Source organism: Eurosta solidaginis, chromosome 3 (assembly GCF_040869045.1).
Source record: "Eurosta solidaginis isolate ZX-2024a chromosome 3, ASM4086904v1, whole genome shotgun sequence".
In the NCBI taxonomy this organism is placed as follows: Eukaryota; Metazoa; Arthropoda; class Insecta; order Diptera; family Tephritidae; genus Eurosta; species Eurosta solidaginis.
The window spans coordinates 22,801,150-22,816,679 of NC_090321.1; the positions used below are offsets into that span (position 1 = coordinate 22,801,150).

Genomic DNA, 15,530 nt, shown 5'->3' on the forward strand with positions numbered 1-15,530 from the left:
TTTCCCATTAACCCATTCGAAATTGCCGAATCTCCACGGAGGGCCAATATATTTCATTATTCGCTTTGAAAACAAGAATGCCTTGTTATTTGGGTGAAAATAAGTTAGTTTTTGACGAAAAAAAGCGAAATGTGTTAATCTTCCAAGGAACTATCGACATGTTGTGCATCAGTATCCTGGCATCGAATGTGATAATTTTCGTACGTGTACTATGCAACTGTATATTTAATAAATCTGCTGGAAGTGTGTGCTTGTTAAATTTTCGACGTTTTATAGAAGCACTAAAAGATGCAAACCTTTAATCAATATACAAATATTAAGAAGTTTGAAGTAGGTAAATAAACTAAAATTGACAGAATATATTTTAATGGTGCTTTAAGTAGGCACGTTCTTTATCTTTTGAGTATTTAATTGAGTGATTGAACAATTTATATAAGTTTTATAGCAGTTTTTTTTTTATTTTTTATAAATATTGCTCATTTTTTGCAAAACTTTCCTAGTCTTTCAATTTCATACACTGTGCTCTTTTAAGTCATTTAAAGGTTAAGAAAATATTGAACTTTTTGGCTTGAATTTCCATATATTCCACGCATAGCTATTGAAGAACAATACTTATTGTAACGAATTTACTTGCAATTTCCCTTATTTGCAACCTTATGCTAAGTTCGAGTCACCAAACTTTTGAATAAATAACTCCTATATTGAATAATGGAAAAATGGCCTTTATTAAAGTACTTCACAATAACACTTATACTTTCCAACTAGCTTGCTTAATAACCAAACTGACTGATAGCTTAAATGAAACTGATTCTCGCCTCTACTGTTGTCGCCTTTTTATACTGTCTGATTTCATCGTTGCATATTTCTAGGCTTTTCTAATTCCAGAAATTACTAGTTAGTTATAAATTTCTCAGCTACAACTACAGATGTATAATTTTTAGAGCTTCTCTCATACCCCTTGCGCTTGTATGTGTGAGCGACACTTCCACAATTATAATTGCATACCTTTAGGAGCATCTCAGATAAGATATCTGCATGTATTTGGTCGTCTCTTCTCCGCCGCGTGTACGTACATAGGTGTAAACAAAATGATTAAATTATTGATGTGCATTCACGTCACTGCTTAGCATCGGCATAGAGATGGCAGTACCCCTTGGTGTTGCCAACATTCGTAACATTATATATACTGCAACTATTTTCCGTAATTTCTTGTTTGATTTTGTGCCATATTCAGTGTTGTTTTTCGTTCGAAACTGTGCCATCTTCAGTATAGTTTTTCATTCGAAAATATATTATCTATCTTGCCATAGTATCAACAAAACAAAATGAATCAATTTGTGTACACTTTTTTCAAGTCTATTATGCCTACACCGAAAGAAACCACGCAAGTAATATCAACAAATCGAGTTTTATGTTCTTGAATAAAGACACATTCGATTAAACTGATCACATTTTTACTAATTCAACAGGATTTTTTGTCAAGAGAACAAATTTGGTTAGTCATTGCAACAGCAGAGAAACTGTTGCTCACAAGTTAACACTATACTGTAAAAATTACAGACTCTTAATCCACCTAATCGATTTTATTGTTAAAAGAACTGATCACGTTCGTTATTTCAACAAAAAACAACTACTAATGTTATGCAAATGCACCAACTAATTTTAAAGATAAACTTACTCTCACCGTTCTCACTGCGTTGTTCTTGAGGATATGGTGCACATTAATCTATGCCATTATTCAAGTGATAATAGAAATCTGCTATTTTAACAGTTTTCATTGGTACTCTTAGGGTGACAGTAATAACTATTGTATTTGTTAACTTGACTGTTAAGTCGGACAATTCAGATTCAATTTTTTGCGAAGAATCAAGGTTTGTAGAAGTTTCGGTTAAATTGAGCATTATTTTTTCATTTTATTACCTTTTTTTTAAAGCAGGTTTACAGAGCTATTTTGAACTATAGTAAGGACCGGATTTTCAGATTATGTTCATTAAACTTTTCAAACATTAATTGAAATATTAATATTATCAACGGAGAAATGTGCCGGATGTTCATTTGAGAACTATACATACGCTGGAGATCAACTCGAGGGCTATTAATTTAACAAAATCTCTCAAAGGAAGGAAAATGTGATTGGCGAATGATGTTGAATATCTAAATGAAAACTATCAGATTTAAGAATAATTGGAGATTTATGGTAAATATCAAATTATTTAATAATTTGGGAAAAATTTAAACAACGTGACATCAGGACAAACATATTCAGCCAAGTCATCCCCTAGTTGTTGTATCAACTCCAGAGCAAGATATATATATTTCTCTAAGGCTGGAAAAATATTTTTTCTAGGTTTGTTGGGGAAATAAAATCCAGCATATCTACAAATTATTTAGATAATGAATAACCAATGTTGCCGACCAAAAAAGTCTCCCCAAAGGGCGACTTTTCCGGTGACTGAAAAACTGCTCTGGAGTTTAACTAGAGCATAAATTTGTCTCGAGTTTAAGCAAATCAATAAGAAAAACCGGGTCGTGAGTTGCGCTCAATTTAGTCTTCTTTTCTTCCTATAGTATACTAAAATACCGATGGAACTATAACATTGTCTCTAATTAAATATATTAAAAATAATCAGATATTAGTATGTACTTAGACTTGTCAGGCTGTTTCACAGAACTTATATTAATTCCGATAATTTTTTGAACTCTTCTAATTCAGTACACGTGCTCATTGGAACTCTTATTGAACGGAATTGAAGTGTTGGCCTGCATACAAAAATAATGACACATGCCAAAAACTTATGGCCACAAAACATACTTACATACAAGTATTTGTACGCGTTATTAGTACTTGATACTAGGTATAGCTCAGCCTATTGCGTCGAATTTGTGAATTCCAATGTTATCTATTGAATAAGTGTGCTTTTCCACAATCAATCGAGAGCGAAGTGAATATAAATAATTTTTGAAGTACATAGAGCACTTAGGCTGTAAAATTCCTTTGTTTTTTTATTTTTTATTTGATATATATATTTTTTCCACAACAATTAAAAGTTCACCTGTTACTCGAGTGTAATATTTACATATGTTATGATAACCGATGAAACATTTAAAAAATATGGTAAAGTAATGCAGCTTGCCAGTTGAAAACGCAGCCCCACCCACAATGACATATCAATATGAAATTGCTCCAATTGACGAAAAAAATAATACATTTCCCTTTTTAGTTTCTACACTAATTACTAAGGAATGTTATTGTTTATTACTTGCCATATGCTCACATGAACGACCTTAGCAAAAATTTTAATTTTGATAAAATTCCAATGTTATTAGGTAATTAGCGTTTTTAGATTCGATATGACAAACATTTTTATTGATTGCTTCTACAAGCAATGGAAAGATAATACTAAATATATTTTTAATTTCTTGTGTAATCGATATTACTTTCACCAATGCAAAGGCAAAGTGGTTTAATCTTCATCATTTGAATTTTTTATAACCAGCTGTACTTGTACCCAGTGTATTATAACTTTGATTGGATAACGGTTTGTTGTATAGGTATAAATTAATCGAGAGAGATATAGACTTCCATATATCAAAATCATCAAAAAAAATTGATTTAGCCATGTCCGTCCATCTGTTCGTTAACACGATAACTTGAACAAATATTGAGATATATTCACGAAATTCAGTATACGGCCTGCGGACCCATAACAGATTGGTAATGAAATGAAATAATTCAAAAACTAATACTGTTAAGCTAATGAATGCTACATGGCCCATGCTGCGGAGGTCCCACCGATGGAGTGCAAAAGGCTAGTACAGGAGGAAGGGCGCAAAGGGTGGTTGGTCATAGGCGCAGATGCAAATGCGCACCACAATGCGTGGGGTAGAGCAGATACGAACGAGAGAGGCGAATCTCTGTTTTGTTACATCCTGCAAACCAATTTGCAGATAGCCAACAGGGGAAATGTCCCTACATACATAGGTCCAACATCCTGCAATGTTCTGGATATTACATTGAGCTCCGAGCGTGATATATCAAGGTATGATTGGATGGTTCTTGATAGACCATCCTTCTCCGACCATGCGTATATCAGCTTCAACATCCCCCTAAAGAGGGTAGAGAAGGGAGGAACCTTTAGAAACCCTAGGTCAACGAACTGGACTAAATTCCAGAAACATGTAGAAACAAAACTGGGACAACCCAAAGAAGTTGCTAATGTAGAGGAACTGGAAGAGTCGAATGAATTCCTAACAAGGACGCTTATGACTGCGTATAACAAAGCTTGCCCTCTAAGAAGATTCAGAGGAAAAGCAAAGCCGCCATGGTGGAGCAATGAGCTGAGTCTTCTAAGAAGAGAGGTTAAAGAAATGTTTAAGCTCGCAAAGACCGCGGAAAGCGAAGCGTGTCGGGACGAGTACAGGGATCTACTGAGGATCTACAAGCGTGAAATTACCAGGGCGAAGAGAAACTCTTGGAAAAGTTTCTGTACGGACATAGAGTGCTCCAGCGAAACAGCACGGTTGAAAAAATTCCTAGCAAATGGAAACATAGTCCAGGGACTAATAAAGAAAGAGAACGGGGAATGGTCACGTAATAGTGAGGAATCCCTTGAGGTGCTTCTCGATACACATTTCCCATCGGGAGACGGTTTAGAGGAGCCAGCAGACATCACTCACACTCCGATCACGGAGCTAGTAGTGCCGGGCTTGGTGACCGATACCAAGATCGAGTGGGCAGTGAAGACGTTTTCTAAGTTTAAATCGCCGGGCCCAGATGGTATATTCCCGGCCATGCTACAAGTCTCAAGTAGGGCGGTCGTGGAATGGCTTAAAATAATATTCGGTGGGTGCATACGACTGAATCATGTACCGCACTCTTGAAGAACTGCTCGTGTAGCTTTTCTACCAAAGGCGGGGAAGATCGGTCACATGTATTCCAAAGACTATAGACCCATTAGCTTAACATCATTTCTGCTCAAAACCTTTGAGAGGCTGATAGATGTGTACATAAAGTCCAACGTGGATGAAAAGCTGCTCTCCACAACACAGCATGCGTACACCAAAGGCAAGTCGGTAGACACCGCATTGCATAGGGTGGTAATAAGCATAGAGAAATCCCTGGAATATAAGGAGTATGCTCTAGGAGTCTTCTTGGACATTGCCGGGGCTTTCAATAATGTTGAAAATGGGCGATTATGGATGGTCTTAATTACATTAAAGTACATCCTGCCTTAATCAGATGGATCGGCTGCATGTTAAATTGCAGAAAGATTACATCACAATGGGGATTGTACGAGGCCACGAAATCAGTGGACAGGGGCACGCCGCAGGGAGGGGTGCTATCACCTCTGCTGTGGACGCTGGTCATCAACCAACTGCTCAGGCAATTCGATGAGGGACCCGTAAAACTTACGGCTTACGCAGATGACGTTGCAATTGTCATAAGTGGAAAGTGTCTTCCAACGATTAGTTCTTTGATGGATCGGGCGCTTCGCGATATTCATACCTGGGCATCAGGCCTAAGTTAGGAGAAGTGACCTTACAGGAGAAACCTTGCACAAAATATTTGGAATCATCCTAGACAGTAAGCTGTCATGGAAGCTCAACGTGGAGGAGAGGGTCAAGAAGGCCTCAACGGCACTCTACGCATGTAAAAGAATGCTGGGGTGTACGTGGGGCCTATCGCCCTCTCTTTCTCATTGGGTTTTACAGCGATTGTACGCCCTATTCCATACTATGGAGTTCTTGTTTGGTGGAAAGCCACACAAAAAACAACATACCTCAAAAAATTAGAGGGGGTATGCAGACTATCGATGTTTAGCATTACGGGAGCCCTGAAAACAACCCCGACGGGTGCACTGTATGCCATTTTGCACATCCCACCTGTAGAGCTGGTAGCAAAGAACAAAGCGTTAACGACCGCTACCAGGCTCGGTGCTTCGGGGCAGCTTGATCGCCGACCATATGGCCATAGTAGTATAGCGTCATCAATCACAAGACGAACAGACTACATGATTCCCTATCTGCGCTTCGAGGGAGATCTTAAGGCCACAAAAGAGGTGGACGGTTGGCGCAAGGGTGCGCAAATGGCGGACGAGGCGATACATGTGTACACCGATGGTTCCAAAGTAGTGGAAGGAGTAGGGTCTGCGGTATACTGCGCTGATCTGGAAATAAGTAGATCCTACAGGCTGCCGGATTACTGTAGCGTTTTCCAAGCGGAAATATTATCCGTAACCAAAGCAATAGAAACCCTGGAAGAGAATAGCTTAAGCTGCGACCGTGTTAACTTTTATATTGACAGTCAAGCAGCAATTAAGGCAATAATCTCGCATAGCACAGCATCTAAATGCGTGTTAGAGTGTAAGCAGTCTCTGGAGAGAATCGGGACAGGGAGAAGCATACATCTATATTGGGTCCCAGGGCATATGGGAATAGATGGGAATGAAAAAGCGGATGAACTAGCTAAAAAGGGTGCATCCCTTGAAGCTTGCTCCGTAGATGTCCCAATTAGATTGGGCGAGATTAAGCGAAGGCGAGAGGTGCACATGATCGACCAAGCGGGAAAGGCGTGGGTTCAAGCGTAGGTCTTACAACCTTAGACTAACACAGTTGCTCCTACCATTAAAAAGAGAGGACTGTAGACTCATGACGGGTATTCTGACTGGACACTGCCTTCTGGCGTCACATGCCTTTAAACTAGGCTTGGTCAGTGATAGCAGATGTAGGAAGTGCGGGTTGGAGGAGGAAACGATCGAGCACGTTCTATGCTCGTGCCCTGCACTTGCCAGGCAAAGACTCCAGCTATTAGGAGTGATACAGCTGTCAGATATAGAAGCAGCAAGCGGCTTAAGTCCTAGGAAGCTTCTAGTATTTGCTAAGAGGACGGAATTATTTTATAACATAGGTCCTGGTTTTTGATAGGGTTTTTCAGTTTGGTCGTTAAAACAAACTTCTGGTAATACTACGGACTCAATCAGTCTATGTGAGGTCCTCATGGACCGGCCAGTTCAACCTACCTACCTAAGCTAATGAAATGTTACAGGTTTTTATGACCCAATACATAAATTCCAAAAAATTTTGGAATATGGCGGTGGCACCACCCACATTTACAAGAAAAAAATTTGGAAGTTTAACAAGCGTAAATCAAAAGCCGGTAAAGATATTACACTGAAATTTGGCAAAGACACTATCCTTACCAAATTATACCGACTGAGTGAAGATAATCAAAACCGGTTAAAGACCACGCCCAGTTTTCCTATAGATCTAACCTTAACAAATTTTACATTAATTCTATGGTATTTCGCTACATTTGCCTGATATTCTACCTCAAAATTGGTATGATTGAGCTAAGAACAAAACTTAAACAAATTTTGAAATGGGCGCGACCCGCCCCTTTTTTGTTACTCTTTTCAAAATACTTATAAAGCCATAAGTCGAACAAAAATCTCCCAATCCGAACGAAATTTGGCATCAACATTTTTTTTCATAGCTACAACTGTTAAACTGCATTTTTATCCGCTCAAGCCTCTGTATCCGTTTTGCTTCTTTTGAACGAAAATTATTTCAGAATAGAACAATATATATATATTTTTGCGCAGCCTCGTAAACACTATTAACCACAAAAAACAAAAAACAACAACAGCGCTTCAATAAGCAGCTGGGTATTAATGTTCGGTTTGACCCGATCTTAGACTTTCTTACTTGTTTTTACTTGAAAAAAACAATATTTATTTTTTGCAAGGCAAGCTTTGTTTATGTCAACAATGTAATTTGAAGACTTATTGAACTTGACTTCATTCGTATTTCACTTGCTTGTTACAGAGTTGTAAAAGAATGCAATCTTTCTTAAATAATTATTTACCTAAATTTTCGCAAAATGAATGCAGCCAATTTTTTAATTCTATGACTGATACTTAAAAAATGAAGTCACCATCCATACTTCATTATGTAACTTGTACTCTTTTTTTACCGCGTTGTTTGATATTCACGTATTGCAATCATTAAATGAGAAGTCTTTTTGAAGACAATTAAAATTACTTGAAGCCATTTGCATTCTTCGAAGTCAGGCTTAAGATATATAATCGAAACCCAAATTTACTTTTACAATATATACCAAAATGTGTAATGTGTTATAAAAGTAGTAATTAGTCATGGATTGTTTGACTAACCGTAGTCACAAACTCACATGTTCCATCGAATCTGACTTAAAACTTCAAAGCCGTTGAGATTTAAAAACCATCAGTCTATCTGGGTACATGTGCTATGATACGGCCCCTCGATATTAAAAGTAGTATGTACACATAAAAGGTTCCTTCACTTAATCCATCATTAACAAACGATTATGTAGCCAAAATCGGCGAGTTGCTCAAAAGCATTATGATCAATGGATTCGATTTCAACGAAACGGAACGAGGCGACAAACATGAGGAAAACAGTAGCCGAGTTTTGGACTTATCTCTTATAGGTACTATCTGTTTCGTTGTATGTAGTTATAACAAAAATTTTTTGCGAACATTTTTAATATTGTTTTCTGAAGAGACTTCTTCAGCTTGCTGAAGTATCGAAATCATTGAAGACGGCCTAAGAGCTTTAGTGAATGCTGGATAAATCTCCGACCATAGCCATTTTGCAACGCTATCCTACCTACCAAAAACAAAAACAAATTTCTGTTAAAACTCTTCCAAGTTTCGTTTTTCGAGTTAAAATATCGAAATTAAAAAAAATACAACTTAATTGACGAAAGGGGAAAAAATTGTCACTGCTATTTTCTTTTATGCTGCTGTATATGTGTATGTATGTCACAAAGCGTATAGGGAATTTAAAGATAATTTGTTTGAGAAAATAAAATATTAATTAAATCATGTATATCTCCAGCACGAAGTTTAAGTAGGTGCAAAAATACATAAAATTAATTAAATATCGACAAATAAAATACATACAAATATTAAACAGGTACTTTGCGCATACAAATATTTGTATACAATGCAACCCAGTAAACATACTCAACGCTTTCTAAATATCATGTGGAATATACGTGCATCTTTGTTTTCAATCATATTTTTTAATTGAAGTTTGTGTTTTTTTAAATAAGTAGACTACCCTCCATATTTTGTTCTGCCCTAAAATTGATTTGCCTATAGTTGCATAGATCCATTTCGGGAACTGCTAAATTCCTTCATCGGCCCGGTTAGGCTCCGCTGCTTTAACCATTCACCTATCAATTCGGTTGTTTGTTTGCCTTCATTACTTCTACTTTTATATTAATTAATAATTTAATTCTGTCCATCCCTTATTCCATTTGTCTGCCTCCCACTCGTACACCCACTAACCAAGCTCACCTTCACTCCCAATCCCATTACTACTACCACATTCACTCCTACTTCCGCTAAACTTCATATTTCCATTCCTACTGCCAGTCTTAGACTCCGACTACAACTCCCTCTGCAACTCCCATTCCCTCTCTCTCTATACCAAATTTCGAATACCTGCTTCACCTTGTCATCCAATTTCAATGTCAAAACATTTGCGAAACTATATGAAATAAAGGCAATTTTTAAAATAGCTTTAATTTTTATAAATAAGGCATAGATATATAATTATATATAATAATTATAATTCACCCGTTCTCCTGCCCGATAATATTTCCCCATGCGATGTTATTAATCTACCAGTTAATTAACAGTGACATTCGTCATATTGTTGCTTCTGCAAACAAAAAATTTAACATTTTCCCTCCCTCCTTCTCTCCATATTTGATTCTTGTCCCTCCTTCGTATCTTCCCCAAATACATTTTCGATTTTCCTCTCTTTTACTCCCATTTTCCTTCCTCTCCCTTCCTCTATTATCTTTGCTTGCACATGCTTCCTCCCCTTCCCATTCTCCCCACGCATTTTCTCCATTTTTATCTCCCTTTTTTACTTACACTTTCTTTCTTCTTCCTTACACTCGCTTCTCTTTTACCCCTCTTCAACTCTCACTTCACCCAATATATTCCGAACAAATAGCACCAAAAAGAAAATTTTTTGAAACAGTTAGGACCCATGTACATATATAGCTTGTCGGAGAGGAACTGCTGTCTTAAATTTCAATCAAATCGCACCATACACTATTCTTTTTAGAATAGGTCGGCCCATGGTCCACTTCCACTGATCATGGTCCACTGATTCTTATGATTATTTCCTATCTAAGAAGGAAACTCCGAAATTGTGGTGCTTATATAACGATAAACGTATTTTTGTAGTACTGCTTAGCTGGCGCCAATGTTGTGCTTATTGGTTGATTCCAAACATTTACTTAAGTACATTCATATCTAAATACAAATATGTACATATGTATGCAGCCATACTTAGTTTTAGCATGCTATTGGAATTTGAAAATGTCAACAAATTGTTTATTAACGATTGCAAAATAAACAAAACGTTCACCAGAGTAAATAAATTTTTTGCCTTTTATTTATTTTTTGGTAATTTTCTTTTTTTTTGTTTTTAATTCGCTTGCGCTCTAACAATTGGCAAACAAATACATACGTAATTAACAAGTAAGTTATTAATCAATACAAAATATATTAATGAATAAACAAATTGGCTTTTATGATTATTTGCTAGAATGAATTAGAGAGTAAAGATAAACTGAATAATGAAAAGAAAAAAATTTAAAAAATGTATGGAAAACCTTATACAATACATTATATAATGGAATTTTTTTTTTTTTTGGAAAATTTTATTTGCAATATATTGACTCACCATCAGGAGGTAAATAATCTTGGCATAGACCGTAAGCTGTGGTAACCTAAAAATAAAAAAAATAAAAATATATATATTTAATATTTTGCATATATTGCAGTGATTTATCTTATTACTTTAAACGAGCAATTCTTGTTTGTTTGTATAGCCGAGCGATTTCGGGAACGGCTCAACCGATTTAAATGAAATTGGGCATAGAGATAACGTATCACCTTCTAAGACTTTTTACCTAGGTGTTGCCACTCAGAATGTTTCACAATGTTGCTACCTATTCGAAATTTAAAAAAAATTGCATGAGATATGCCGATATGGGTATCAAACGAAAGGTATTTCACTCCGCATTACAATAGGGACATTTTTGAGCAGGTTGTCATTTAGCGTTGCCACCTTTTCGAAATAAAAAAATGCATGAGATATGCCGATATGGGTATCAAACGAAATGTATTTCACTGCGCATTACAATAGGGAAATTTTCGAGTAGGGTTGACACCTTTTCCAAATTAAAAAAACATGCATGAGATATGCCGATATGGGTATGATACGAAAAGTAATTCACTCCGCATTACAGTAGGGAGATTTTTGAGCAGGGTTGCCATTTAGGGCTGCCACCTATTCAAAATTTAAAAATTTGCATGAGATATGCCGATATGGGTATCAAACGAAAGGTATTTCACGCCGCATTACAATAGGGACATTTTTGAGTAGGGTTGCCACCTATTCGAAATTAAAAAAATTGCATGAGATATGCCGATATGGGTATCAAACGAAAGGTATTTCACTGCGCATTACAATAGGGACATTTTTGAGTAGGGTTGCCACCTTTTCCAAATTAAAAAAACTTGCATGAGATATGCCGATATGGGTATGATACGAAAAGTATTTCACTCCGCATTACAATAGGGAGATGTTTGAGCAGGGTTGCCATTTAGGGCTGTCACCTATTCGAAATTTAAAAAATTGCATGAGATATGCCGATATGGGTATCAAACGAAAGGTATTTCACCCCGCATTACAATAGGGACATTTTTGAGTAGGGTTGCCACCTATTCGAAATTAAAAAAAATTGCATGAGATATGCCGATATGGGTATGTTACGAAAAGTATTTCACTCCGCATTACAGTAGGGTGATTTTTGAGCAGGGTTGCCATTAAGGGCTGCCACTTATTCGAAATTTAAAAAATTGCAAGAGATATGCCGATATGGGTATCAAACGAAAGGTATTTCACTCCGCATTACAATAGGGACATTTTTGAGTAGGGTTGCTATTTAGGGTTGGGGTAGTTAGACGAAATAGTACTATACTTACTCATATTCTATTATAGTTTTAAAGGAGAACATTAAAGTTAAAAATCTTCGTAAAAAATCTTACACATGATTCGACTTAATTTTAAATAATTTTCTTTTAAATGAAAAATTGCAGTTTCTCACAGATTACTATTAGAAAGATTTCTCAGCATAACGAAACGTTGTCGAGCAAAGCTCGGTCGCCCAGGTACTAATACATCATATATAGAGAGATAAATAACGAATCTGTTAAAATAAAGGATTCTTCGAACGAGATTTACGTAAACAAGCTTCTTAGCAGTAACTAGCTGGCAAATAAAAACATAAACTAATACTAGATATTTAATTGAGAGGCAAGATCTTTCTTAGCGCTTACAGCAGCACAGAGAAAAATTGCAACGAGTTTTAATATCGAATTTTGTCAATAAAATTCTTTCAATTTTATTAATATTAGAAAAAATTACAAAGTTTACAAACGGCGATGGTTACTAAGACATGTTTCAGAATTTCACTTGTTCATCAGCTAGCTTCACGAGAGCTGATTATTGAACTAGAAATCTCCAACATTCATACTTTATGCTAGTGTAAAAGCAGATGTCTTTATCCACTCAGCCATATGAATGTAAGGCTGCAGTTGTTGCTTTTTTGCTGCTATTCCTTTATTCACCATTTGGGTATGGTAGGTATATTCTTTTTGATCCTAATTGTGTGAAATAATTATAGGCGCACTCCAATAGCTTAGTAAAATTGGTTATATAGCATTGCTTTTATAAGCTGTACCTCCGCTGTTCACTATGATATCAATATTACTATCTGTATTAGCGAAAAAATTTCGAAATTGATTTGGAGCTCCCCGAAATTTTTTCTGTATGCAGTTTTGTAGTTTTATCAAATTTAGTCTAAGAAAGTACAAGTTATGGGTCTTTCGAAATTCGTATCGATTCTTGCAAATTTTTTTACGAAGGCTGTTTTAGAATATTCTCTATATAAAGCGTGAAAAACTATTTTCAAAAATCAATGTGAAATTTTGTACACATATAACTTGTACTCATAAGACTTAGATTGATTGGGCAACAAAATTGCATACCAAAAAAAAAAGATCAGTGAACTCCAACTAAAAACTACGAAATTTTTGTAAAAATCTATTGAATGTTAGAATTTTTTCAAAAACGCTTTCTTGATTGGTTTGCATGGTTTAAGTTAGAACACACAACGAATTTTTTTCTCAAAATATTTAAAATAAAAGAAGAACCATTTAATTGACGAAATTTAAAAAAATTGTCTCTGCTGTTCATCTGTTCGCAATAGTAGAATATTTTTTTGTTTTGTTTGGAAGTAAATATTACATAACAAAAGATATCATACTAAATTATATTTTGTTATGTAAGTGGTGAAGAAATGGTAAAAGTAAGACAAATACTTGAACGGAATCACTTAGTTCAGATTTAAATATCACCCGCGCTGATATACTATTTTTTAAATAAGCACATACCACCTGCGGGACTTTAAGTTGTCTACAATCAATTTCAAAAGTCTTTATCTGTAAGAATTGCGTTGAACTTAAGGAAGCAATTATTTTAAAATTTTCGAATCTTTAATAGCGTACATTTTGCATTTCATTTCGTTAAGAGAATCAAGTTAAATGATTGTTTTATATTAAGCAAGCATAAAGCAAATCGATTAACTATTTATTATCACTTAGTTAAAAGAAAGCAAAATTGAAAGCGCACAAAACCTACATTTTCTAAAAAAAAAAAAAAAAAAAAAAAAATCGTGCAATTAACAAATGACAAACAATTTTGTCTGTTGCATTGATTCACAGATTTGTGATATCTAACGAAGATAAATCTTTGGCAAAATGTGGCATTGTAGTTACCAATATTAAAAATAAAATAAATGTAAGGCGCGATAACCTCCGAAGAGATCTAAGGCCGAGCTTCTCTTCCAATTTGCGTCGTGCTCCTCTTGATTTTTCCCTACAAATTGGCCGGACGGGACCTACATGTTTTATGCCGACTCCGAACGGCATCTGCGAGGCAGATGAGTTTTCACTGAAAAATACACTCGGAGTGCTTGCCAAACACTGCCGAGGGGAAACCCCGCTTAGAAAAACTTTATTCTAATTGAAAACCCCTATTTCTAAAATTTTGATGTTGCTTTGCCCGGGGTGTGAACCCAGGACATTCAGTGTGGTAGGCGGAGCACGCTACCATCACACCACGGTGGCCGCCAATTTTGGTGGCCTACCAATATTAGCTTCTTTAAATCTGTGGCAACCCAACAAAAAAAAATTGCACTTTATGTAGGGCATATTTATCTTTAAATTTATTTTCTTGTTATTTGCTTCTTTGTTAATTAGTTTTGTATTTTTTAAATATTTTCAAAGAAACTTTTTTTCTTTTCAGTTTCTCTTAGAAAACAAAATAATTGAATATTCAATTATTATAAGCCGGTGTTAAGCTCATGAATTCATAAATAATAAGTATAAATTGAACACACCATTAAACAAACAAACATAAATATTTTAATGGTAATTTCCGATCAGTTTTGATTAATTTATATGTAGTTTTTCAGCTTTACTGATCTATTAGGGTCAAGTGCAAATAAAATGCGATTTATTCTACCATTTACACCACCATATCGAAACGTTGGGCTAAATGGTGGAATAAATCGCATTTTATTTGCACTTGACCCTAATAGATCAGTAAAGCTGAAAAACTACATATAAATATTTTAATTTTTCTCGATTCGTTTTTTTTTAATAAATTTTTTTTTTTGTTGATTAGTTCTTTATTTTAAAATTTGCTTATCTTTTTATATCTTAAACAAATTCTTTTGTTATTTTTGACCCAATTTGTTTCTTATTGTTATAAATTTTGTATTTTTTTAATAAATATTTTTATTTATAAGATCGCGGGTTTGAATCGAGCTCAAGGCCTAACAATAATTATTTTATCATTATTATTGTTATGATACATTTTTTCTTAATTGAAAAAATTATTAAATTGGAATAGAAGAAAGAAAAAATTTAGACAACTGCCAAAGCTCGTTGTATAGACCCATTTCGGCAACTGCTAAATTCATTCATCGCCAACGTTTAGACGCCGCTGCTATAACCATTCAGCCATCACAGCGGTTACTTGTTTGTCTTCATTATTCCTACTTCTATTCTGGTTCTTGGCAATTGATATTCACAGCACTGCGACATCTGTTGCAGAATGGATGTGGAAATTGGACTCGTTTGATGGCAGTGATGCCATAGTGTCATATTTTATTGACACTTTTTCCCCGTGCTCTGGGATGTATTAACAATTTTTGTTGTTATATCGGCCAACTCATTTGTCAGATCGCACGGGGAAAGGGTGTCAATAAAATATGACACTATGACATCACTGCCATCAAACGAGTCCAATTTTTATATCCATTCTGCAACAGATGTCGCAGCGCTGTGAATATCAATTGGCAAGAACCAGAATAGAAGTAGGAACAATGAAGACAA

At 35.5% G+C, this 15,530-nt stretch overlaps 1 protein-coding gene across 8 annotated transcripts in view; it reads right to left on the reverse strand.

The window, feature by feature from the left end:
• ths (thisbe) overlaps positions 1 to 15,530 on the reverse strand; it is a 481,670-nt gene that overhangs the window by 271,397 nt on the left and 194,743 nt on the right. For all 8 annotated transcript variants that reach the window (XM_067771239.1, XM_067771235.1, XM_067771236.1 and 5 more), the window contains one exon: positions 10,747 to 10,792. In XM_067771239.1, the coding sequence (XP_067627340.1) occupies positions 10,747 to 10,792 (46 nt within the window). The remainder of the gene's footprint in view (positions 1 to 10,746; positions 10,793 to 15,530) is intronic.